The sequence below is a fragment of the Hyperolius riggenbachi genome, chromosome 9 (assembly GCF_040937935.1).
Source record: "Hyperolius riggenbachi isolate aHypRig1 chromosome 9, aHypRig1.pri, whole genome shotgun sequence".
Lineage (NCBI taxonomy): Eukaryota > Metazoa > Chordata > Amphibia > Anura > Hyperoliidae > Hyperolius > Hyperolius riggenbachi.
This window is the reverse complement of record NC_090654.1, coordinates 5897120-5924078: the sequence shown is the minus strand read 5'-3', so window position 1 is coordinate 5924078 and position 26959 is coordinate 5897120. Positions and strand designations below refer to the sequence as shown.

General features: G+C 45.6%; 1 protein-coding gene across 1 annotated transcript; it reads left to right on the top strand.

Moving 5' to 3' along the window:
- The first annotated feature begins 24818 nt into the window (after window positions 1-24818).
- LOC137533668 (platelet glycoprotein IX-like) lies at window positions 24819-25602 on the top strand. The gene has a single exon (XM_068255007.1). The coding sequence runs from the start codon at window positions 24832-24834 to the stop codon at window positions 25426-25428; it is 597 nt and encodes a 198-aa protein (XP_068111108.1). The 5' UTR covers window positions 24819-24831; the 3' UTR covers window positions 25429-25602.
- Window positions 25603-26959: the final 1357 nt, after the last annotated feature.

Sequence of the window (26959 nt, the reverse complement as noted above, 5' to 3'; positions counted from 1 at the left end):
CATGCACAGTGCAAACACGTGCAAAGTGCAAACACGTGCAAACTGCAAAAATGTGCAAACACGTGAAAACACGTGCAAAAATGTGCAAACACATGCAAAAATGTGCAAACACGTGCAAACACGTGCAAAAATGTGCAAAGTGCAATCACGTGCAAACACATGCAAAAATGTGCAAACACGTGCAAAAATGTGCAAAGTGCAAACACGCGCAAACACATGCAAAAATGTGCAAACACGCGCAAACACATGCAAAAATGTGCAAACACGTGCAAAAATGTGCAAAGTGCAAACACGCACAAACACGTGCAAACACGTGCAAACACATGCAAAAATGTGCAAAGTGCAAACACGCGCAAACACGTGCAAAATTGTGCAAACACGCGCAAACACATGCAAAAATGTGCAAACACGTGCAAAAATGTGCAAAGTGCAAACACGCGCAAACACATGCAAAAATGTGCAAACACGCGCAAACAGATGCAAAAATGTGCAAACACGTGCAAACACGTGCAAAAATGTGCAAAGTGCAAACACGCGCAAACACATGCAAAATTGTGCAAACACGCGCAAACACATGCAAAAATGTGCAAACACGTGCAAAAATGTGCAAAGTGCAAACACGCGCAAACACATGCAAAAATGTGCAAACACGCGCAAACACATGCAAAAATGTGCAAACACGCGCAAACAGATGCAAAAATGTGCAAACACGTGCAAACACGTGCAAAAATGTGCAAAGTGCAAACACGTGCAAACACATGCAAAATTGTGCAAACACGCGCAAACACATGCAAAAATGTGCAAGCACGCGCAAACACGTGCAAAAATGTGCAAACACGTGCAAACACATGCAAAGTGCCACTTTGCACATGGCACTTTGAACATGCTTGCACGTGTTTGCACTTTCCACATTTTTGCACTTTGCACGTGTTTGCACTTTGCACATTTTTGCACGTGTTTGCACATTTTTGCATGTGTTTGCACGTGTTTGCACTTTGCACATTTTTGCACATTTTTGCACGTTTGCACATTTTTGCATGTGTTTGCGCGTGTTTGCACATTTTTGCATGTGTTTGCGCGTGTTTGCACTTTGCACATTTTTGCACGTGTTTGCACATTTTTGCATGTGTTTGCACGTGTTTGCACATTTTTGCATGTGTTTCCGCGTGTTTGCACATTTTTTCATGTGTTTGCACGTGTTTGCACTTTGCACATTTTTGCACGTGTTTGCACATTTTTGCATGTGTTTGCGCGTGTTTGCACTTTGCACATTTTTGCACGTGTTTGCACGTGTTTGCACATGTTGGCACTTGGCACTTTGCACATGGCACATGGCACATTGCCCTTGGCACTTTGCATTTGGCACTTGGCCCTTTGAACTTGGCCCTTTGCATTTGGCACTTTGCACTTGGCCCTTTGCACTTGACACTTGGCCCTTTGAACTTGGCCCTTTGCATTTGGCACTTTGCACTTGGCCCTTTGCACTTGACACTTGGCCCTTTGAACTTGGCACTTTGCATTAGGCACTTGGCCCTTTGCATTTGGCACTTTGCACTTGGCCCTTTGTTGACAGCCTTTTTTTGTGGGGGGGATTTTAAGTCCCCACATCATCAATTAGTATTCCCCTTTGAAAAAGAATGATGCTACATGCCTAATTGACCCTTAAAAACCTTTTTAAAGCAATTTAAAGGCCACTTCCGGTTTTCAATTCGGATATCCGAATCCGGTCGGATACTAGGGTCGGATATCCGAATCGGATTCGGATCGGAAAATTTTAGATTTGGATATCCGACCCGGATCGGATAGCGGGGTATCCGGATCCGAATCGGATTCGGATTTTGAAAAGGGGTATCCGAGCAGCACTGCTGCTGGGATCAGTAGTACTTCCGCCACCAGTATATAGCATTGTCTATTTGCCACTGTACTGCCAGTCAGCGTGTACTGCTGGGATCAGTAGTACTTCCGCCACCAGTATATAGCATTGTCTATTGCCACTGTACTGCCAGTCAGCGTGTACTGCTGGGATCAGTAGTACTTCCGTCCGTCACCAGTATATAGCATACTATATAGCATTGTCTTATTGCCACTGTACTGCCACAGTCAGCGTGTACTGCTGAGATCAGTAGTACTTCCGTCCGTCACCAGTATATAGCATACTATATAGCATTGTCTTATTGCCTCTGTATTGCCACAGTCAGCGTGTACTGCTGGGATCAGTAGTACTTCCGTCCGTCACCAGTATATAGCATACTATATAGCATTGTCTTATTGCCACTGTACTGCCACAGTCACTCAGCGTGTACTGCTGGGATCAGTAGTACTTCCGTCCGTCACCAGTATATAGCATACTATATAGCATTGTCTTATTGCCACTGTATTGCCATAGTCAGCGTGTACTGCTGGGATCAGTAGTACTTCCGTCCGTCACCAGTATATAGCATACTATATAGCATTGTCTTATTGCCACTGTACTGTCAGCGTGTACTGCTGGGATCAGTAGTACTTCCGTCCGTCACCAGTATATACTATATAGCATTGTCTTATTGCCACTGTACTGCCACAGTCAGCGTGTACTGCTGGGATCAGTAGTACTTCCGTCCGTCACCAGTGTATAACATACTATATAGCATTGTCTTATTGCCACTGTACTGCCAGTCAGTGTGTGTGTACTGCTGGGATCAGTACAACCATAATGAAGAAATCCAGTGAAAGAGGGAGGGGCAAGGGAAGAGGTGTTTCCCCTGACGGTTCACGTAGAGGCCGCAGTGGAGCACCTAAGAAAACCCACTCAATACCACCCATGTGTGCCAGACAAACAACCCTCACTAATCCATAAGAGCAGGAACGGATAATGAATTGGATGACCTCTCAAGCGTCCAGCAGCGGGTTAAGCAGCAGCAGCACCAGCACATCCTTGTCACGCACGAGGTCCTCTGCCAGTTACAAGAAGCCAGTGGGCACAAAGGTGACACAACCAGCAGCTACACCATGCACACAATGGCCAAATAACCATCCTGAACAATTATTTCCGGACACAATGGGCTCTTCGGAGGAGCTATTCCCACTCCTACCCCCACAAACAATGGAACAGCCAGAAATGTTGTGCCCGGATTCACAACCATTGTGCGAGGAAACTGCACCACTCATTCAAATGCAAGGCGAGGACGAAGACACCCAAATCCCTGAGCAATGTGCGCAGGAATTGGAATTGCAGGAGGTCCACCAAGAACATCTTGAAGACATGGGAGTGAGGTGCGCAGAGGGTGTTCTGGGGAGTTCTAGTCCACTGCACACAGACACAGTCACAGATGAGGAGATGGAAGAGGAGGTTTTGGACGATGTGGACACAGATCCGGATTATCGAGTACAACCTCGCTGTCGGGATAGCAGCAGTACAGATGAGTCTGCTGCAGAACCCACTGCTGCAAGAGTTCGCCGTGTGCCACAAAGTAGGCGATGTATTTCGGACACAACAGGCGTAGCCGTAGAAGTGAGACGCCAAAGAGGCACGAAGCAAACTCGCCAGCAAAGCAGGAGCTCAAAAGTCTGGGCTTTCTTTGAAGACTGCAGGGAGGATGTTACCATGGTGATTTGCAAGGTGTGCAGGACCCGACTGAGCAGGGGGAAAAATGTCAACAACCTCTCCACCACCAGCATGCGCCGCCACATTGTAGCCAAACATAGCACTCTGTGGTCAAACACGCAAGGCCAGGGTAGCGGCTCGCTTCCAGCCCCCAGCAACACTGCCTCCGTTGTCACCAGACCCTCCTCAGCAGCAGCCCAGCCATTACGTGGTGCACAAACATCCGTAGTAGACGACGATGTCAGTTTCCGCAACAGTCCTCTTGACGTTTTCCAGTCTTCAACCACCACGACAACAACAACCAACTGTCCTTCAGTGTGCGATCCTACGGTTCAGTTGTCTGTCCCGGAGATGTTTGAGCGCAAGAGAAAATTGCCAGCAAATGACCCCCGGGCCGTGGCACTAACAGCCAGCATAGCCAAGTTTGTGGCCTGCGAAATGCTGCCATATCGCGTGGTGGAGACAAACAGCTTCAAGCGCATGATGGCGCTTGCCATCCCACGTTACGTGGTTCCCAGCCGATACTATTTTGCGCGGTCTGCAGTGCCAGCGTTACATGAGCACGTGGTTAGCAAAATAACCAGAAGCTTGAAAAATGCCGTTGCCTGCAAGGTTCACCTCACCACAGACACCTGGACGAGTGCCTTTGGACAGGGTCGATACATCTCCCTGACGGCGCACTGGGTGAACCTTGTGGAGCCTGGAATGACTCCTCCTCACCGGCTACGGCGCGGGTGTTGCCCACGCCGCAAACTGCTGGACGGACATCCCTCAGAGGCACCAATCTCGACTCTGACTCCTTCTCCTCCAACGCCTCTCAAAGCTGTACCTCATCCGGCATCGGTAACCCAGCAATAGGGTCGTCGTGGAAGCAGTGCAGCACAGCTGTTGCCATGCGTTAGCAAGCCTTACTGAAGCTGATCTGCCTTGGAGATAAGCAGCACACAGGTGAAGAAATTTGGAAGGGAATCAAGGAACAGACCGATTTGTGGCTGGCACCGCTGGACCTGAAACCAGGCATGGTTGTGTGTGACAATGGGAGCAATCTCATTCGCGCTTTAAAGTTGGCTAAGCTGAGACACATCCCTTGCCTGGCACACGTTATGAACCTAGTTGTTCAACGGTTCCTGAGGACATACCCAGGCGTGGCAGATCTTCTGCTGAAGGTGCGACGAGTGGCCAAATATTTCCGAAAGTCCAGTACCGCTTCGGAGGGACTCACCAAGATGCAGGAGTGGTTCAATCTACCGAACCATCGCTTGGTGTGTGACATACCCACTGGAATTCGACGCTGCACATGCTAGCACGCTTTTGCGAGCAGAAGAGTGCAGTGGTCCAGTACATGACGGCGCAGTACCGAGGCGCATCTGGGCAGCTACCAAGCTTCTGTGGATCTGATTGGGCCACCATGTTGGACCTCTGCCAAGTCCTCCAAAATTTTGAGCAATCCACGTTGCTTGTGAGCGGTGACAACTCTTCAGTCAGCATTACGATACCACTGCTGTGTTTACTGAAGAGATCAATGTTGCAGATCAAGGAAGCCGCAGTCAGGATGCAAGTGGGGGAATCATTCTCAAGAGGACAACGATCAGCGTGATGATGATACCAACATCAGACAATCTGCCTCAGGAAACGCTGGTCCTCCCAGCTATGCTGAAGAAGAGGACGAGGAACAGCTGGAGTTGGAGCAGGACTTGGATGCCCCCACTGCCGAGGGACAGAGCGGTGCACGTTGGACTTCCACGATTCAGCGGGAATGGACAGCAGAAGAAGACGAGGAAGAAGGTGGGCGACGGCGTGATGCTGGTGATGATGATGAGGGTGCGTCAAGCTCTGAAGAACATGATGAGGATTCTGTTAGGACTGTGGCAGACTTGGCTCAATTCATGCTAGGCTGCATTGAACGCGACCCGCGCGTTGTTCGAATTCTGGACGACGTGGATTACTGGGTTTATACCCTTCTGGATCCACGGTACAAAGACAATGTTCCAAAACTCATTGGAGAAAGTGTCAGACAGGTCAAAATTGAAGAATACCAGCAGGCCCTTGTGGAGACATTAGAGAGGAGATTGACATCCTCCTCCTCCTCTAGCCAGTTCCACGCCGACAGACTGACTTCCGCTAACCCAGGACGAGGAGGGGAACAAAGAACGCAAGCCGCAGGTAGTGCCCACAAGGGAATGGTATCGGCAGTGTCCTTGGAGTGGCTAAATTTTATGACACCCATGCAGCAGCACACAGAACAGCAATCGCCCAGTTCCACCTCCAACACCGATCGCCTGCAGAAGATGGTCAAGGACTACATGTCAGATGGCGTAGCTGTGTTGAACAATCCATCTGCACCCTTCAATTATTGGGTCTCTAAGCTAGACACCTAGCATGAACTGGCAATGTACGCAATAGAGGTGCTGGCTTGCCCGGCAGCCAGCGTTATGTCCGAACGCTGTTTCAGTGCTGCCGGAGGCATCGTCACAGATCGGCGGCGTATCCGCCTCTCCACAGCAAATGCAGACCGGCTGACACAAATTAAAATGAATCAATCGTGGATTGGAAACGACTACGCAACACTCCCCGAGTCCGACCCCGACCAAGGACCATGAACATCTGTGATGGCTTAGCGTTGCCACTTTCCGTAATATCCCATTTCTATTTATTAATCACTGCATGGCGACAAAACTCATTGCTTTGCTTTGAAAATAATACAAGATTGTTGTTACCTATGCCAAAAAAAACTGACATTTTCCGCATTTAAAAGACAATTTCCCTTTGAAACTTAAAAATCGTTTTTTTTCAAAAACTATAAGGTCCTTTCGGAAAAAAATAGTTTCCTCTTATACCCACCCCCCCTGTCCACATACCCTGAAAATGTGGTCTATGTTACATGTAAGGAGGCTTTGCAAAGCAGGAAAGTTCGGGTCCCCATTGACTTCCATTATGTTCGGTGTTCGGCATGAACGTACTGAACATCGGGACACCGTTCGGCCGAACGTTCTCAAACCCGAACATCTGGATGTTCGCCCATCACTAGAAAACACGCGCAGAAAACTGAAAGACAAGTGGGTTCGACGTCTTTTGACATTTGGTACAACCATAGCTCCCAAATGTCCCTCTTTTGGAGGAACTGTCTCTCTTTTCTCCTAATTTGTCCCTCTTTCTATGTAAATATATATATTTCTCTACTAAAAAAAAGTGTTTGATTGACTCTAAACTTTATTCCCATCCTTTAAATTGATATATTACCAATGTTAAAATGTTACTATAAAGGAAAATGAACCAGGATAGAAAGGACCAGTGTGGTTTCACTTATAAAACAACATATTTTTCTTATGAAGTCTTTATGGTACGCGTGACTAGGGGTGTGCTGGGGGCGTGATCAGGGGTGTGACAGGGGCATGGCTTAAGTGTCCCTCTTTCTCGTCTCAAAATGTTGGGAGGTATGGTACAACTGTGTGATCTCTGTTTCCTTCTCTTCAGGTTTTCATCTAGAGACCAATGGTCAAACTGAAAGAATGAATCAATGATCGCAAAACGCTCATCTAGTGTGATTGCGCCCTCACCCTGCTAATGCTGGGATTACACGGGTCAATTCCGGCACTCGATTCTGCGTCCATTCGTTTTGTGCCCGCTCAATTCTCTTATCTTCCGCTTGTTTTTCTTATCTTTTTTTCAATCCACTTCAATGAGAAATCAAGCGTGGAAACAATCGGGCGCGAGATCTGACATGTCGGAAATTATCTATCGAGCCATCTTAATGGCTCAGAATCGAGACGTGTATTCCCAGCATGAGGATTGGAGCTGTGGGAGACTGGCTGGTGTGTTGGTTGCATTATATTATTTCTGCTGACACACGCGATATTCTCCTGATGTAGTGCTGGATGTGGACGCTGTTTAGTATTTGCTGCAGCACTGCTGGGATTTTTCAGCTGTTTTATAGCGAACTCATTACTTTTACGGGCTGCAGCAAATCACACAGAGCTGATTTTATATTTATAAGGTGCTGATTTATATTTGCCTAGTTTGGATCAGTGGAGATCCTGAGCGCGCTGGCATGTGTTATGGGGAAAAGCCACAGGCTGCCTCCGCACAATATCAGAGGTGTGAGATGCAGCGGGATAGACGCAGTATTTCTGCAGGATGAGAGTGATAAGGGAAGGGCCCAGGTGGGGGAGCGAGGAGTGCCTAAAGAGTCCCTGTTCCCACCAGCAGTGGGCATAATGCTTGGTTGGAGGAGGTTTTTCTTCACTTGCAATGCACTCACAACCAGATTATCTGCGAGGCAACCTAAGCTGGACCTAGGGTCTAGGGGTTGGGGGTTGTCTAGGAGACTGACTGCCATCTCCTCAGAGCCCAGCCCTCACATTACCAGAAAGCCAGCTGCAAAGACGAGGGAGCCAGCACTGCTACTACTTTCCTTAAGGCCCCATTTACCCTCACTCCATCTCTGACTCATCCTCTCTTGTTACTGGCCCCTATGCCTGGGTGCGGGAGTTGCTATCTCTCTTGTTACTGGCCCCTATGCCTGGGTAGGGGAGTTGGTATCTCTCTGGTGGGGAATCCACATGCTGTTTCCTTTTCTGTCTTCAGAACGTGTTCAGTACCTTGGAAGGTAACTGAGACAATAACAGGCCTCCAGTATAGAATGGGTGCTGCTGCTGAGTGTCATTGCACCGGCTTATACATCAGGTAAAAATATATATTTACATAGTTCAACAAGCATTTAGCAAGCATTTACTGTACCTGATTGGTCCATCTCCAAGCTGTATAAATTTGCATACAATTGGCACACAACTAGCATATCATTTGTACCAACCTGAACGTATTGGCATATCACGGACCAGCTCTGCCTGACCATCAGTGCTACAACCATCTGTGAGGATACATTACTATTTTATTATTATTATTATTAGTATTGCAATGTTACAAACCTATTATTAAATAGTATAATTTAAAACTGGATGCATTTTTTGATTAGGGCTTTTCTTTAGGCCATTGCAGTGCTGAATTTCCCACAGTACCATACACTGCACAGAGGTTCCTCCAGGGCAGTATGTGTCCTGACTCTGACCCTGTAACATGCATAGTGCAACCATACAGTGCATCATCCCCTATCTAACAGATTGGGAGCACACATCGCTATAGCGCCTCTCCTGGGACAGATAGTGCAGCGGCACTGCGCTCACCTCCTATACCTGTGGTTATAACTCTAATATCCATGGAAAACATGGACGTCCGCTTTGCTGAAGCATAAATGACAATTATGAGCCAGTTCACGGAAGGCGGAGAGAAGTGACAGGGACATTCTGCTAAAGGAAGCTGCCCCTTATCTTGCTATTTAAATGCATCAGCATTTACACCTGATGTTAGCATTCCATTTCTGGCAGACTGTTGCTTATCAGGCCCTTATAAATATAGATAGATGACCCAGCTGTTTCCATTCAGAATAACAGAACATTTATCACACAGACGGTACCACAGTGCCCCCTGCAGGCCACAGTAGCAGCCTGCACTGATCAGGACATATTCAGCCAATAACAGAGGCCCTAGTGGAAGCAACGGGGCAGGATTGCTTTTGTAGAACAATCAGATTTTTTCCTTTTCTAATAATAATAATAATCTGAACATTTGTATAGCGCTTTTCTCCTGTCGGACTCAAAGCGCTCAAGAGCTGCAGCCACTGGGACGCGCTCAAGAGGCCACCCTGCAGTGTTAGGGAGTCTTGCCTTGAACTCCTTACTGAATAGGTACTTGACCTAGCCAGGATTCAAACCCTGGTCTCCCATGTCAAAGGCAGAGCCTATATCATATATTTTTTTTCGCTTCAGTGTCTCTTTAACCAGTACACTATCCATCCAGCCACCACTATCTCACAAACAGTTCTATGAAACGGGCGGCTGAAATTGATCTACCTAAAGTTGGCATTTTTGTATTTTTTATACAAGTGAATGTTATTTTTCCCCTTTAGTATAATGTACAGCGATTAACATGATGTGAATTTACGTGTCCATTAACTGTACAATTTTTTCACCTAATGCGATCTTTCGATGCTGTTTTAATGATTGAATTGTATAGAAAATGTGCCGTTTATGAAGGCAATCTATAAGTAACGATTCTTTGGTTGATTGCTAAATAGGATAAAATCGATCCGAAAGTTGGTTTTTATGATCGAATTTGAAGAAGGAGTTGTTCAGTAAATGTAAACAATCGATAATGGACTTCCGATTAGTTACGATCATTCAAATTGCGCTGAAAGATCGTATCTGATGAAAAAATTGTACCGTTTATGGACACCTTTTTAGGGTCTCAGCATGTTATACGTGGACATTACGGTCTACCTCTGAAGGGCTGATGAGGAGTTCATAAACTTGACATAGTAAACAAAGTGTAGCATAGTAAGGGCACTAGCATTGGCAGTGGCACTAGCATTGTCTGTATTGCGTTTGCTGAACGCTGGCAATTGTCAAAGCGTGAGGACAATGGAACTCTATGGGGGGATTCCACTACAGCTTTGTGATTTGTACTAAATCGCACATTTTCTGAGCGATTGTGAATGAAGGAATGCTGCAAAAATCGCACATTCTGTCAAAATCGCTTGGAAAATCACTTGGTAAAATGTAATATACAATAATACAATAACATTTGTAAAGTGCTTTTCTCCCATAGGACTCAAAGCGCATGTAAACCGATTGCAAACGCTTATTGTTCCCCATTGCTAGTGGATCCCGGCCCTTAGCGCTGGAACCCACAGAGCGCTTTTCAGAGCATTTATGGAGCGCTTGAGAACGCTAGCGATTTCCAAAAACGCTCAGCTAATGTTAACGGATGTGCCGACTTCCACTGGAATTCGAGATTTTGGGAATCGCAAGCGCAGGACATGCAGCATTTTGTTAGCGTTTGCGCTTCAATGTAAAGTATATAATCACTGGCATAATCGCTCATCAAAACTTGCGCGGAGCGATTTTGCTAGCGTTTTATAGTTAATGTACACTGTAACAAAATTAAAAATAAATGAAAGGACCGATCAGACTTTAAATCGCTAATCGCTACACAACCGCTGGCTAATTGTTTACACTTTCTAAAATCGCTCCCTAAAGCGCTCATGAAATCGCTTACAAACTGCTCATACAAAACGCTAGCGAGTGCGATTAGCGATAGCGTTGTGTAGTGGGTTCCAGGCCTTAGAGTTTTAGGAAATGTTTAGAACAAAATTTAATAAGTATTTCGTTGATTGGAATAAGTAGGCAATGCCTGTAAATCAATTGTAGAAATTTAGTGTATATTTTATCAATCTGTGTGGAAAGGGGGGTTACTACAAACCTTGGGGCCCGCCCACTACAAACATTTTATAGGGCCCCCTCCCTCTTTTGCAGCACTTTACAGAGTACATAGTCATGTCACTGACTGTCCTCAGAGGAGCTCACAATCTAATCCCGACCATGGTCATAGTCTAATGTCCTACCATATTATTATTATGTATTTATATAGCACTGACATCTCCTGCAGCACATTACAGAGTACATAGTCATGTCACTGACTGTCCTTAGAGGAGCTCACAATCTAATCCTACCATAGTCATAGTCTAATGTCCTACCATATTATTATTATGTATTTATGTAGCACTGACATCTTCTGCAGCACATTACAGAGTACATAGTCATGTCACTGACTGTCCTCAGAGGAGCTCACAATATAATCCTACCATAGTCATAGTCTAATGTCCTACCATATTATTATTATGTATTTCTATAGCACTGACATCTTCTGCAGCACATTACAGAGTACATAGTCATGTCACTGACTGTCCTTAGAGGAGCTCACAGTCTAATCCTACCATAGTCATAGTGTAATGTCCCACCATATTATTATTATGTATTTATATAGCACTGACATCTTCTGCAGCACTTTACAGAGTACATAGTCATGCCACTGACTGTCCTCAGAGGAGCTCACACTCTAATCCTACCATAGTCATAGTCTAATGTCCTACCATATTATTATTATGTATTTATATAGCACTGACATCTTCTGCAGCACTTTACAGAGTACATAGTCATGCCACTGACTGTCCTCAGAGGAGCTCACAATCTAATCCTACCATAGTCATAGCCTAATGTCCTACCATATTATTATTATTATTATTATTATGTATTTATATAGCACTGACATCTTCTGTAGCACTTTACAGAGCACATAGTAATTTCACGTAATTGTGAATTTTGATGCAAAATTTGCGCCCAACAGTAGATCCTGTGTGGTCATTTTTTTAAGCCTCATTTGAAATTAGGGGGGACTCGGGGAGGGGGGGGGGGGGGTATACAAAGGGACAGAACAGAAGACATAAATAGACTGAGTAGCCAAAAGAGACATCCTCTGATAACGACTTGCTCCACCTTTAGCTCTGATCACAGCCGATATACTTCTTGACATGGACTGAACAAGATGCTGGTACTGTTGCTGAGGAATGTTGGCCCATGCTGACATAATGGCCGAACTATATTGGGTCATATTGGACGGTGGCGTTTGAAGCTTTGAAGTGATCTTTTGACTTCGTCCAACAAATGCTCAATAGGATTGAGGTCAGGGGACTGAGCTGGCCATGGAAGCAGGACAAACTCTGCTCCTCAAACCAATTTGTGACCAGTTGACCATGGTGGCAAGGGTCCACAACAGGCTTCTTTTCCCTTTTTTCTGTGATACCAAAGGCACTCTTGATGGTCTCCTGCTGCTAAAGCCCATCCTTTGCAAAGTCTGTCTTGTTGTGTGCTGGGATATGCTTTTTGATGCACCTGCATTGAACTCAGGTGTAATTTGTTGTGTTGTTACCCTTCTGTTGCTGCAGACTGAGGGCTCGATTCAGTAAACCGTGCTAAGTGTTAGCACGCCTGTGAAAAGCCCTATATCACGCCTAAAGTTAGTTTAGGCATGATAAATTCACATCTAAAGACTTTGGGCGTGATAACTAGGGTGCTAACTGGGTTAGCACCGTTTACTAAATTCACATCACGCACAAAGTCCCACACTGAAAACTTTGCGTGCGCACCGCGAAAACAGCGCACCCGATGCGCCTATAAGGACGTTAAAGTCGCACCCAATGCGACCTTATAGGCGCATCGGGTGCACCGTTTTCGTCGCACCACGATGCGACATTTCGCGCACACCGCGCTGTGCGCACACAAAGTTTTCAGTGAGGGACTTTACGCGCGATGTGAATTTAGTAAACGGTGCTAACCCAGTTAGCACCCTAGTTATCACGCCCAAAGTCTTTAGGCGTGCTAACTGGGTTAGCACTGTTTACTGAATCAAGCCCTATGTGTGCTGCTCGCCTTTTACCTCTCTCGTTCACCAGTCTTTTTCGACCAGAATAGCCCTTACCACTTGAAGTTTTTTTATCAACTGCCCCTCTCTGAACACCCGAGATACTGCTGGGCGAGTCATTGTTTCAGAGATGCAGCACCAGCTCTTCTTGTACCGAACATCATCCCTCGTTCAGAGGCACTTAAAGAGAACCCAAGGAGGAATATTTACATCTTAATAGGAGCCAGAAGCATGTCCTGTGCACAATGACATGCTTCTCTGTCTCTCCATTGCCGCCCTTCAACCCCCCGGGGTCTGCTGTGCCCCCCTGAAAATAATGCTAGCCTAGCGACAATCGGCTTGCCGCTAGCCGTCTGTTTACCAGAGGCTTGTCAATCAGCCTCCTCCACATTGCAGCCACCATGACAGGCTCCTCCCTGCCACTCCCCGCCTGTGGCTGGCTTCCTCCAATCGGAAGCCAAGCCGCGACCCAGGAATACTTCCTGCCTCTGGGTCCTATTAAGATTTAAATATTCCCCCTCAGGTTTTTTTAAATCTTTTACATTTTGACGTGAACTTCCATGATAACTACGTCGTTAGAAGCTGAGCGTTCCTTATATAAGCAATGCTGCGGAGTTACGTCACTGCTGGACTGGTTTATTTTTGAAATTCTGGTTTATTTTCCAATTCTTTGGCCACTCAGTGTACTGTAAAGAGAGGAAGATCCGCCCTGTACTATTACTACAAATTAAATGACCCCTCCATGGAAAAAAGAAAGAAGTTAAAATCTGGCAGAACCGACAGGTTTTGGAGTAATCCATCTCCTCATGGGGGATTCTCAGGGATTTCTTTGCTTTCAACAGCATTTTCTGAACACAGTTGCTCAGTCTAACTAACAAAATAGTGTACAAGGCTGGCAGGTATCTTATTATTTTGGCAGTGAAACTGCTGTTCAGGAAATGCTGCTGAAAACAAAGAAAACCCTGAGAATCCCCCATGAGGAGATGGACTAGCCCAAAACCTTTTGGTTTTGTCAGATTTAATTTTTTTGCTGGGATGGTCCTTTAAGATTGGAAATATCATTGTTAGGAATGTCCAGTCATGACTGGTCCTCTTCACAAATGTATCATCCCTCTCGTTTCCCTGAGGGTCCCCTCATGTAGACGGTGTCAGCGTTCCGTCGTATATCTCCCATACCTCCTCAGTAATGGGCAGGCAGGTCTCATGGTGGGAAGGGGGGAGGCAGTTAGAGGCAATAACAGATATAGTTCCTCCACTTTGCAGGCAGTTTCGCCGCGGTAACCGCTGTGTGGGCCCGACGCAGCGCGGATATAAACTATATGGGCAGGTGGATAAACGAGATCCCTCCGATGAGAAATCGATAGTGAAGTTGGAAATGAGTAAATGGGAGATACGCGTCAGCAACTAAAGCATCATCTAGAGCAATAATGTTTTGCTGCCAGGCGTTTGGGAAATAATGTATGGCGGACAATTCATGTCGCTGGAGACCAGCGCAGGAAATACCGTGACGGGAACGCGCAGGAAATATGGAGGTGCAGAACGGAGCTGCAGGTCCCAACGCTGAGCTGTGGCCTCCCTGATGGATGAGCTGTGATAGTGTATCAAAGCCGGGATATTCTGAGGGAACGGCTGAGTTATGAGTCTATTTCACAAGCATCAGTCAGACGCTGAGCTCAGAGCCGCCGAAGGGATCCGACACTTCATTCCTCGCTCACAACAGACAAACATTATCTAATGCAATGAGCTGCAAGACCAGGCATCTGCCTAGGGCACCGCCTGCTGGAGGGGGTATGGAAGAGTGAAAGAACTGTCATTATTCTAGGTGGAGTGGTTATAAAGGGCTGTTGGTCACATGCTGAAAGGATTGGGACGGAACTGCAGTGTAAAGGTGGACATTAACGATACAATTTTAGTATCATAGATAATTGTAATCGGAAGAAAACAATCGATTTGGCCCATAAAAGGGATAAAAAAGTTAACCAATTCCAAACAGGGATTGGTGAAAGGATGAAAAGTTTAATAAATCAATTGTTTGTTGTCGATTGGCACCATCAACACTACCTGATCAGGTCAATCGGTCGGTCCGTCGATGGCTAAATTATATCCTTAATGGGCAGCTTAAAGCATACCTGAACTGAAAATTAAAAGTCGAGATAACCATACACACGTTATACTTACCTCCCATGTAATCTACTCACCAATCTCTTCCTCTCTCCTGCACCCTGTTTGTCCTCTGTGATCAATGGAATTCTCCGTCCTCCATTTTAAAAATGGCCATTACCCCAAAACCGCTTCCTGGTCAGCACAAGGTTAACCAGTAATATTGACCACTTGCCTTGCACATCAGTTGTCCTTTCAGTTATAACTGACAGAAACTGATATACAACTGACAGCAAGTGATATATTTCAGTTCTGACAAAATCTTGGGATTTTGGAAGGGATCACTGTAAGAAGAACATGGGGAGCTTCGGAGAGGAACTGACAGTGAGGTAAGAATGTAATATTAATTTGCAGGTACATCATGTGTTTATTTTCAATTATTTTACTCAGTTCAGGTTCACTTTAGGATTTGAACAAAACCTTCAATTTGTGCACTACAACACTCAGCCCACCAAGTGAAAATCAGCAGCCACGGTGGCCCTGCTGCAGCATACAGAGCTAATGTGTTAGTTAGGTGATCAGACTGAAGGAGAGCAGCCCTCTGATTGGCTGGAGTTCAGTTACAGTTGCAGCCAATCAGAGGGCTGGTCTCCTTCACACTGCTCCTCCAGCTCTCTGTGCCCCGCCCAGCCCCGATGCACCGCTGTACCGGCTGCCTTGTGAGGCGATGAGTTGGCGGGACGCCGGGCAGGAGAAGGAGGGGCTTAGGCAGTTGCAAGTGAGGGGAGCACACTTGCAGTTGGGCTTGGCAGAGTGCTCACATTTGGATTTGCGGGTTGACCGGGGGGCCTACAAACTGTCAAGTGACTATTACTAACTGCACCATTCCTAGAATCACACATAACTAGAAATGGGCAAACTTACCTGCAAAACACTTCAAACGAACTACCATAAGAGCATAGCTCCCAACTGTCCCTCTTTTGGAGGGACAGTCCCTCTGTCCCTTTTTCCTCCTCATTTGTCCCTCTTTCAGGACTGATGTACAAATCTGTGTAAATATTTGTATTTTTCTCTTGAAAATTGTATTTAATTGACTGTAAACTTTATTCCCATCTTTACATTGATATATTTCTTATTTTCAAATGTTAATAGGAAGGAAAATGACTCAGGATAGAAAGGACCAGTGTGGTTTGAATTATAAAATAAAAATGTTTTCTTATGAAATGTTTATGGAATGCTTGACTAGGGGTGTGTTGGTGGTGTGGTCGGGGGCGTGGCTTTAGTGTCCCTCTTTCTCATCTCAAAAAGTTGGGAGGAATGTAAGAGTGAAGGAGCATCAGAGTCAGAGGGCCAGATTTATCAAGAGTGTCTGAGACAAAATATTAGTAGGTTTTTAGAAATCCATGCAGAACTGTCTCAGGCATCTTAAGAAATCATTAGATAGTGCAGATTCCTTCTAAACCTGTTGTAAAATAGGAGCTAGGAAGGTCTCTCAGACAGTGTGAGGGAAATTGCTGTTGCTGAGGTAACCAACACACCTGCTGTATTGATAGCAGCAGGCTTTGAGGAGGAATTCAGCAGGGGGAGGAGCACATCACATACCATGTCTAGCCTGCACTCTGCAGTCATGCATAGCCTGCAGTTATACATCTGTAGAACTGTTATCAGTCACTTCTTATTCTGTGCCAGTTTAGGGATGGATTTGCACTTTTCCTAACTGTAGTGCAGCTCTAGAAATTCATGCTAAATTGCCACTATTACCTAGGATTTAAGAAGGTTCTTACTATCATGCAGAACTGTTCTCCCTGCTGGTTAGAACGGATCAAGAAGAAAAAACTGTCGGTAATGCGTTGATAAATCTCCCCCCGAAGACTTAAGCCTCACACACTCCATAACTAATAAATGTAATGATTATTGATCAGTTGTTACGGTAACTGGGGAATGAGCGCTGTAGAGAAAATCTCTATAGCTTTTATCTAGCAGCATGTACTATTCTATGGAGAGGGGAGGAGGGATGATGGGCTAGTTCATCATTTGCCAGAAGAAACATCTCAGGCTCCCATTGGTTACAATAGACCAATGGGAATCGTCCCTCCCCAGGGAGAATTCTGATTGGTTCACTGAGTAGTGGACAAATGAGAATGCTCCCTGAGGAGGGACTATTCCCATTATTTTATTGCAGCATCACTCTCTGCTGGACATGGGAATGACTCCTCCATCCCACGCCAACCAGCCGCCGTCCATACAGGTCCCTGCACGGAGCAAATGCCGTATACCTTTCCCGAGGCCCAGGGTGTGTCTGGAGGTGTGGAGGGGGCGTGTCTGGAGGTGTGACAGAGGTGTGTCTGGGGTGAGACAGAGGCGTGTCTGGAGGTGTGGAGGGGGTGTGTCTGGAGGTGTGAAGGGGGCATGTCAATTCACAGCCCCAGAAACCCATGTAGAGCCTTATAACAGGTGCAAAAATAGCCTACCACCATGGTCTGATTTTAAGGTAATCACTGAAAAAGACATCTTGGATATCCTCTCAAACCTTCGCCAGACTACCTGCAATCTGGACCCTGGCCCCACTAAGTTCATGTTGAAATGCCCTGAACTATTTACACCGGCATTCCACAAAATAGTCAACGGTTCCTTACAAGAAGGGTGGTTTCCCTCTACTCTGAAAGAAGCAATCGTCAGGCCACTACTCAAGAAACTATCCTTAGACCCAGATGCTCTAAACAGCTACAGACCTGTCTCTAACCTCCCCTTTCTGGGAAAAGTTATCGAAAAGGCTGTCTACCTCCAACTTGAAGCCAGGCTCTCCATAAACAACATCCTTGACCCTCTTCAATCTGGCTTCAGGAAATATCACAGCTGTGAAACAGCCCTTGCCCAGATTTGCAATGATCTGCTCATTGCAAGAGACAAGGGTCAATGTTCCATCCTGATTTTGCTCGACCTCTCAGCGGCTTTTGACACAGTCGATCATGAAATCTTGCTCAACAGGCTACAAGAGTACTGTGGCATAGATGGCATTGTTCTCCAGTGGTTCAACTCCTTCCTGGCTGGCAGAACACAAAGCGTAGCCTTAGGGCCCTTCCTCTCAGACCCTGTACCACTAAAATACGGTGTACCTCAGGGCGCAATATTATCCCCTTTACTTTTCACCATATACATGCTGCCACTTGGAGAAATCATACAAAAACATGGCCTGACATATCATTGCTATGCTGATGACACCCAGCTATATTTGTCATTCAAACCTGACGTCACAGACCCTACTCCACAAATAAACGCATGCTTAGCTGAGCTTCAGGAGTGGATGAATAATAATTGGCTAAAACTTAATGCTGACAAAACTGAGGTTCTTGTTATCGAGGGCCAGGGCTCAACAGCAAAGCAGCCCCAGTCTCAACCAACACCGCTAAGGAAAGGGAGCTCAGACCTGAACAACTCAAACTGTGTGCGCAGCCTGGGAGTACTGATTGATGGGAAATTAAGCTTTAGGAATCAAATCTCAGCTGTTGTGAAACATTCCTTCTTTCACCTAAGGAATATTGCAAGGATTAAACACCTCATTCCTTCAGAGGATCTTCCAACCCTAGTTCATGCCTTCGTCACATCAAGGTTAGACTACTGCAACGTCCTTTACACAGGCCTCCATAAGAAAGACTTACGCCACCTGCAATTAGTACAGAATGCCGTCGCAAGGCTGTTAACGAGCCAACCGCGCCATTGCCACATAACACCAACCCTGTGCTCACTCCACTGGCTACCGATAAAATGGAGATTGGCTTACTGACATTCAAATCCTTGCACAATCTGGGCCCTGGATACCTGAAGGACTTGTTGCAACTGCATCACACCCCCCACAATCTTAGATCAAAAGGACGTAACACCTTGGTCACCCCCAGAGTCCACCTCAAAACCTTTGGAGACAGAGCCTTTTGTCATGCTGCCCCTACACTTTGGAACTCCCTGCCACACCCAATCAGGACAGCTCCATCCCTGGAAGCATTTAAGTCTAAACTGAAAACCTACCTCTTCAGTCTGGCATTCATGAACATCTGACTATCTCCTCTGTAACACAACCCAGCCTGCAACCCTGTATTAATCTGAGACACAGATATGTGCTTTGAGTCCTATGGGAGAAAAGCGCTTTACAAATGTTATTGTATTTAGAGTTGAGCTGAAATTTTCGAAATTTCGCATTACTATAATTACGCATGCGAAATTCGCGATTACGATGCGAAATTGCGGTAGCGTAATTGCCATTAAAATCGTAATTGAAAATACCGTAAGCGTAATTTTCAATGCGAAATTTCGCGTTTCGTTCATGCCGTAATTTCGCATTAAACGCTACCGTAATTTCGCGTTAAACCGTAACGCTCCGTATAATCTAAAAAAGCCGCCGACTTTAAGGGTTAATAGCAAAGCCCCCTTAAATGCTAAGAGCCTCAAATTTGGAGAATATATTAAGGAGATCAGGAGGAATAAGAGGAAAAAAAATTTTTTCAAAAAGACCTTATAGTTTTTGAGAAAATCGATGTTAAAGTTTCAAAGGAAAAATGTAAACATTTAAAAACCCGCCGACTTTAACGGTTAATAGCAAAGCCTGCTTAAAGTTTAGGAACACCAAATTCCCAGGGTATATTAAGGGGATCAGTGGGAATAAGAGGAAAAATTTTTTTTTCAAAAAGACCTTATAGTTTTTGAGAAAATCGATTTTTAAGTTTCAAGGGCGAAAATGTCTTTTAAATTCGGAAAATGTCAGTTTTTTTTGCACAGGTAACAATAGTGTATTATTTTCATAGATTCCCCCAAGTGGGAAGAGTTTTACTTACTTCGTTCTGAGTGTGGGAAATATAAAAAAAAAACGACGTGGGGTCCCCCCTCCCAGACCTCTTTAACCCCTTGTCCCCCATGCAGGCTGGGATAGCCAGAATGCGGAGCACCGGCCGCGTGGGGCTCCGCACCCTGACTATACCAGCCCGCATGGTCCATGGATTGGGGGGTCTCGGAAGGGGAGGGGCAGCCAAGCTTTCCCCTCCCCCTCCGAGCCCTTGTCCAATCCAAGGACAAGGGGCTCTTCTCCACCTCCGATGGGCGGTGGAGGTGGAGGCCGCGATTTCCTGGGGGGGAGGTTCATGGTGGAATCTGGGAGTCCCCTTTAAAAAGGGGTCCCCCAGATGCCCACCCCCCCTCCCAGGAGAAATGAGTATAGAGGTACTTGTACCCCTTACCCATTTCCTTTAAGAGTTAAAAGTAAATAAACACACAGACACTTAGAAAAAGTATTTTAATTGAACAAAAAACATAACCACGAAAAAAGTCCTTTAATATTCTTAATTAACCATTAATACTTACCTGTCCCTTTAAAAGCCAGTTCCCACGCAATATCCTCGGAAATATACTAAACAGTTACAATATAACAAAGTTATTACAATGTAACAACTCAGCCGCCGCACCCGCACGCACCCGACAGAGCTCTGAGCTATATAGCTCAGAGCTCCCTAAGCATCTTTGTATTTGGGCTCCAAGGAGCCCCATTGGTCCTTAGCAGACTAATGGGGTTCCTTTAAATCAGAAGGAACCCCATTGGTCTGCTAAGGACCAATGGGGCTCCTTGGAGCCCAAATACAAAGATGCTTACAGAGCTCTGAGCTATATAGCTCAGAGCTCTGTCGGGTGCGTGCGGGACGCTAAGTCCCCGCCGGCTCCCGCTGCCTTCCCCGCCTCTCCCACATGTCACCCACATGTCACCCACATGTGGGTGACATGTGGGTGACAGATGTGGGCGGGGTGGACAGCGGGAGGCGGCGGGGACTTAGCGTCCCGCACGCACCCGACAGAGCTCTGAGCTATATAGCTCAGAGCTCTGTAAGCATCTTTGTATTTGGGCTCCAAGGAGCCCCATTGGTCCTTAGCAGACCAATGGGGTTCCTTCTGATTTAAAGGAACCCCATTGGTCTGCTAAGGACCAATGGGGCTCCTTGGAGCCCAAATACAAAGATGCTTAGGGAGCTCTGAGCTATATAGCTCAGAGCTCTGTCGGGTGCGTGCGGGTGCGGCGGCTGAGCGGCGAGTGGCGTCGGGTGCGGCGTAGTTACAATGTAACAAAGTTGTTACATTGTAATAACTTTGTTATATTGTAACTGTTTAGTATATTTCCGAGGATATTGCGTGGGAACTGGCTTTTAAAGGGACAGGTAAGTATTAATGGTTAATTAAGAATATTAAAGGACTTTTTTCGTGGTTATGTTTTTTGTTCAATTAAAATACTTTTTCTAAGTGTCTGTGTGTTTATTTACTTTTAACTCTTAAAGGAAATGGGTAAGGGGTACAAGTACCTCTATACTCATTTCTCCTGGGAGGGGGGGTGGGCATCTGGGGGACCCCTTTTTAAAGGGGACTCCCAGATTCCACCATGAACCTCCCCCCCAGGAAATCGCGGCCTCCACCTCCACCGCCCATCGGAGGTGGAGAAGAGCCCCTTGTCCTTGGATTGGACAAGGGCTCGGAGGGGGAGGGGAAAGCTTGGCTGCCCCTCCCCTTCCGAGACCCCCCAATCCATGGACCATGCGGGCTGGTATAGTCAGGGTGCGGAGCCCCACGCGGCCGGTGCTCCGCATTCTGGCTATCCCAGCCTGCATGGGGGACAAGGGGTTAAAGAGGTCTGGGAGGGGGGACCCCACGTCGTTTTTTTTTTATATTTCCCACACTCAGAACGAAGTAAGTAAAACTCTTCCCACTTGGGGGAATCTATGAAAATAATACACTATTGTTACCTGTGCAAAAAAAACTGACATTTTCCGAATTTAAAAGACATTTTCGCCCTTGAAACCAAGGTCTTTTTGAAAAAATTTTTTTTCCTCTTATTCCCACTGATCCCCTTAATATACCCTAGGAATTTGGTGTTCCTAAACTTTAAGCAGGCTTTGCTATTAACCGTTAAAGTCGGCGGGTTTTTAAATGTATACATTTTTACTTTGAAACTTTAACATCGATTTTCTCAAAAACTATAAGGTCTTTTTGAAAAAAAAAATGTTCCTCTTATTCCTCCTGATCTCCTTAATATATTCTCCAAATTTGAGGCTCTTAGCACTTAAGGGGGCTTTGCTATTAACCCTTAAAGTCGGCGGCTTTTTTATATTATACGGAGCGTTACGGTTTAAAGCGAAATTACGGTAGCGTTTAATGCGAAATTACGGCATGAACCCACTGTAATGCGAAAATTACGCGAAAATTACGCTTACGCGAAATTTCGCGAAATCCTTCTTCATTACGATTATGTACTTACGGCCATAATCGTAATTACACTAATTACGCAAAATTTCGCGAAATCGTAATTACGTCATTACGCTCATCTCTAATTGTATTGTATATTGTATTGTATATCTGGTGGTGAGACAGAGGCGTGTCTTAAAAGTGTTCATCTCTCTTATCTCTGAATTAAGAGGCCTTTGCTTCAAGAGAACCCAGTGTTCTCCCCAGGGCTAATTAGGTGGGCGGGCCGCCCGGCTGATTTGAAGCCCCGCCCGCCTGTTGGCATGTGCTCGCCTGGGGCTTCTAGTAAACTTCACATAGGAGCGCTCCATTGCCTGGTTTCAATCAGCGCCAGCCTCGCACAATAGCAAAGACTGACGCTGTACACTGCAGGAGCGCTCCTCTGCCTGTCAGCTCAAGTGTTCTGGTGAGACAGGGAGGGATTGGCTGGGCGGGTTGTAAGGGGCGGGACTCCTGCTCCGATTCTCCGAGTAATGGAATCTAATTTATAACGGTGCCCCCACTGCCTTAGGGCTCTTTTCCACTATGAAATGCGATCGCGATTGCGATCGCGATTCCGATCGCGATCGCAATCGCGTTTCAATTTCCACCATGCGATTGCGATTGCGATTGAGCTACTATACTCATTATAGTACAGCTCAATCGCATACAAAACGCGGCAGGACGACGATTGCGCTTTGACCAAAATCGCATCGCAATCGGATCGCACTAATGGAAATTGCTTCTGCAGTTTCCATTAGTTTAATGTACCTTGCGATTTGCGATCAGAAGCAAATCGCAAATCGCAGGCTAGTGGAAAAAGGCCCTTACTCTCGTCAATGAAAACAGAGCGAGCAGTAAAGCAAAAAAAAAAAGCCCACACAGCAGCAGCAGCAGCTTCCAGGAGTGAGATGAGAGCCACGTGGGTCTCCGGGACAGCCTCAGAGCGGCTCATGTAGTCTTTCCTTCTCCTCCAGACTGCAGGTAAACATGCCTGAGTAGTTGAAAACGCGTTTAATCCGGCAGGGGGGAGACCCGGAGATCAGGAGAAGTGATGCCCCTTCACACCTCTGCATGTTTATTTATTTGCTTTGGGGGCAGAGGAGACACAGCCATCATGCAGAGCATGTTTAATGACAGGCTGTCTGTAAAAAGGCAGCCCCCTGTGCACTTGTCTCCTGCTGGCCCCAGCTTTGTATCGTGTCTGTAGTGCTGCCCCTCCCCCTGCACACTGGGGACACTTAGTGGAGCTGAACTCTTGCACAGGACAGAAGGAAAACAGAGAAATGCAGCCTGTATTTAGACAGTTTAGCCTGTGTAATTTCATCTCTTTCTGTGTCACATGACTGCAGATCAGCTCATTTAAAAAGCACTGAATGTTAACATGTCTGCTTCCAAGAAAGCAGGAAGTGGACACACTGCAGATTTATTGCAGCATTTGTATCAGCTGTAACAAAGAAATGTTTTTCTTTAAAGGACAACTAAAGCGAAACGGATATGGAAGCTGCCATAATTATTTACTTATAAGCAATGCCAGTTGCCTGGCTGTCCTGCTGATCCCCTGCCTCTAATAATTTTACCCTAGCCTCTGAACAAGCATGCAGCATATCCGATGTTTCTGACCATATTCTCAGATCTGACAAGATTAGCTGCATGCTTGATTCTGGTGTGATTCAGACACTACTGCAGCCAAATAGATCAACAGGGCTGCCAGGCAATTGGTATTGTTTAAGAAGAAATAAATATGGCAGTCTCCATATTCTTCTCACTACAGTTTTCCTTTAAAGGTTATGCTGTTGTGCATCTTTTAGAGCAGAGGGGAAGTTCTCTGTTCAGGTCTGCTTAAAAAGGGACCTGAGCACCTTAATCTGAAACAATCTGCTAGGTACACACAATGCAATTTTCTGACAGATCTACTGTCAGATCGATTATTCCCAACATGTCCAATCTGATTTCTACACGATTTCCTATTGAAGTGAACAGAAAATCGGAAATCAGATCAGACATGTTGAAAATTGTCGATCTGACAGTAAATCTGTCCAGAAATTGCATTGTGTTCTTAGCAGGTCCATTGGCTTGTCTCCTCATCCTCTTTTTATTCTGTAAGCAGAGCTGCATTCCCCCCTCGCATGCCACCCGGCTACTTTTTTATGCCACCCGGCTGGAAAAAAATTCTGGGGAGAACACTGGAACCTGAGACGGGATGATATTAAAAAAATATATATATATACCCGGGACTTCCTCCAGCCCCCTCTAGGCTGATCGCTCCCACATAGTCCTCCTCCGCGTTCTTGTTCACCCGCAATCAGCCCCGTAAGTCCTATGGTCCTGGGCCAACTGCCCATGCACAGCCAGTGACAGAAGCGTGCCAACTGGTCCCGGCTGGAGGATTTTTTGGGGTCAGTTGTGGGCGAATGAGGAGGTGACTGAGGACAACAAAGGAGCGATCAGGCTGGAGGAAGCCTCAGGTATGGTTAAAGTAGCGTAAAATAATGATTTCATAGACTTAAGGTACACTTAAAGTATTGTGATGTGTGATAAAAACTCTTCTGTATCTTATATTTCTACAGGCATAAATTATCTGGATTATGATGCTACGATATCTCCTTCTCCTTCTCTTGGTCCAGTATGGCGATGAGCAAAGTATTGATTTGTGTCCGTCTTCTTGTGATTGTACCGAGATAAAGATCCATGGAATTGCGGTCAACTGCAGTTCCCGGCGTCTCACTTCCGTGCCAGACCTCCCAATGGCCACGGTCCGGCTTTTCCTGCAGAATAATCTGTTGACCACCGTCTTACCGGGGACCTTCGATCACCTGGAGGCCCTGCAGGAAGTCGATGTGTCCGGAAACCCTTGGAACTGTGACTGCAACATCCTTTATCTGAAAGCATGGCTGGATTCCCAACCCGTACAGATAAACACTGGCAACGTTCGGTGTGCCTCCCCGACCAAGAAGGCTTTTCAGAACCTGACTGGGAATGAATTCCCCTCGTGTGGAAGACAATGGCCCATCAATTGTAAAAGCTTCTTCGTGCGGGACCTGTACATGAATGGACTTGCGGTGGTGGTTCTCATCTTGATGTCCTACGTTGCACGGATGGCCAGGAATCTAGCTTGCCGCGTGGCAGTGTCTACTCGCCGCAGCCACAACATTTCGACCAAAGAGTCCTTCAAATCCAAATAGTACAAGCAGGGTCATTTCTGGTCACTTGTGCCCTAGGTAACTTCAGAGGGAGCAACCACTGGTACAACGTACCCCCACTCAAACAGTGTTATACGTTTTCATTAAAGACAATTACATTTAACATGTTAAAAGACTTATTTGTCAAAAGCTGTTGGGCTGAGATGGAAATGTTAATCTGCGTTTTTTTGTACAGTTGTACACAAACCCCAGATACATGTTTGCAGAACATCACACAGTTCTACCTGCCACTGAATAGTGTTTCATGAATACAGAGGTGTTGAGGCAATCAAGAAAGAATAAAATATAACAAAGTTTGAGCTTTATTATATTACCAGCCACACCATTGCTATGCCAATCAGGTCACAATTGGTCTGCTTATCAGGACATCCATTTATGGTGTCAACAAATCCCGGAATGGGGAGATCTTATCTTATAGCATACTTTAACTAGTTCACCACGAAGGGTTTTCCCCCTTCTGTACCAGAGTAATTTTCACATTTCAGTGCTCCTTCCATTCACCCAATATTTATCACTACTAATCATAACTAAATGATATATATCTTGTTTTTTTTGCCACCAATTAGGCTTTCTTTCTTTGGGTGGAACATTTTGCTAAGAATAATTTTATTCTAAATGCATTTTAACAGGAATAATAAGAAAAAAAAGAAAAAAATCATTATTTCATAGCCATTGTAGTTTGAAAATAATACATGATACTGTAATTAAAACCCACGTATTTTATTTACCCATTTGTCCCGGTTATTACACCATCTCAGTTATGTCCCAATCACAATGTATGGCGACAATATTTTTTTTGTAAATAAAGATATATTTCTTCAGTTTTGTACCTAATGCAAAAAAAAAATCACTAATTACAAGCCCTTATTTGTAAAAATAACAGTAATACACCCTTGTGACATACACATTAAAAAAGTTGAGTCCCTAAGGTAACTATTTAGTGGGGGAGGTAAGGGGTTAGTTGTAATGGGAGATGTATGTAATTATGTGTAATGCAATGCATTGGGGTGTAATTTACTATTTGGCCACTAGATGTCCCCACAGTTTAATTCCTCCAATGTAATGTGAACACAAGAGGCAGTAGTGTGTAGGTGTTTTACTTTCACTTTATCAATGACCACGCCATCTCATTGATGCTGGTGGTGATCATTGATCCCTGGCACTTAGATCAGTGAATGGGATCTGTGCTCTAACGCGCAGCAACAAGAACGCACATGGGAGCGATTGGCAGCGCTCACAGCGGCAGTGGCGGCAGTAGACGAATATTTACATCCCTGCGTACAGTACTGGAAGGAAAAGACAGAGACAAACGGGAGCCCAAATGGTGCCGTATGTCACAAGTATTAAGTATTAAAAGCACTTCTAAAAAAGGGTACTCACAAAGGTGGGGTGCACTAGGGGCAACTGACCACTTCAGCCACTCAGGTCTGCCAGCAGTCCTGGAATCGGTCGCTCTCTTAGCAAAAAACTTGCGCACCCCTCCTGGAACGCGTTTCGTGGGACTATGCCCACT

Bases quoted from the DNA above. Each gene is read 5' to 3' on its own strand.
- LOC137533668 (XM_068255007.1), top strand. From the start codon at position 24,832: ATGATGCTACGATATCTCCTTCTCCTTCTCTTGGTCCAGTATGGCGAT.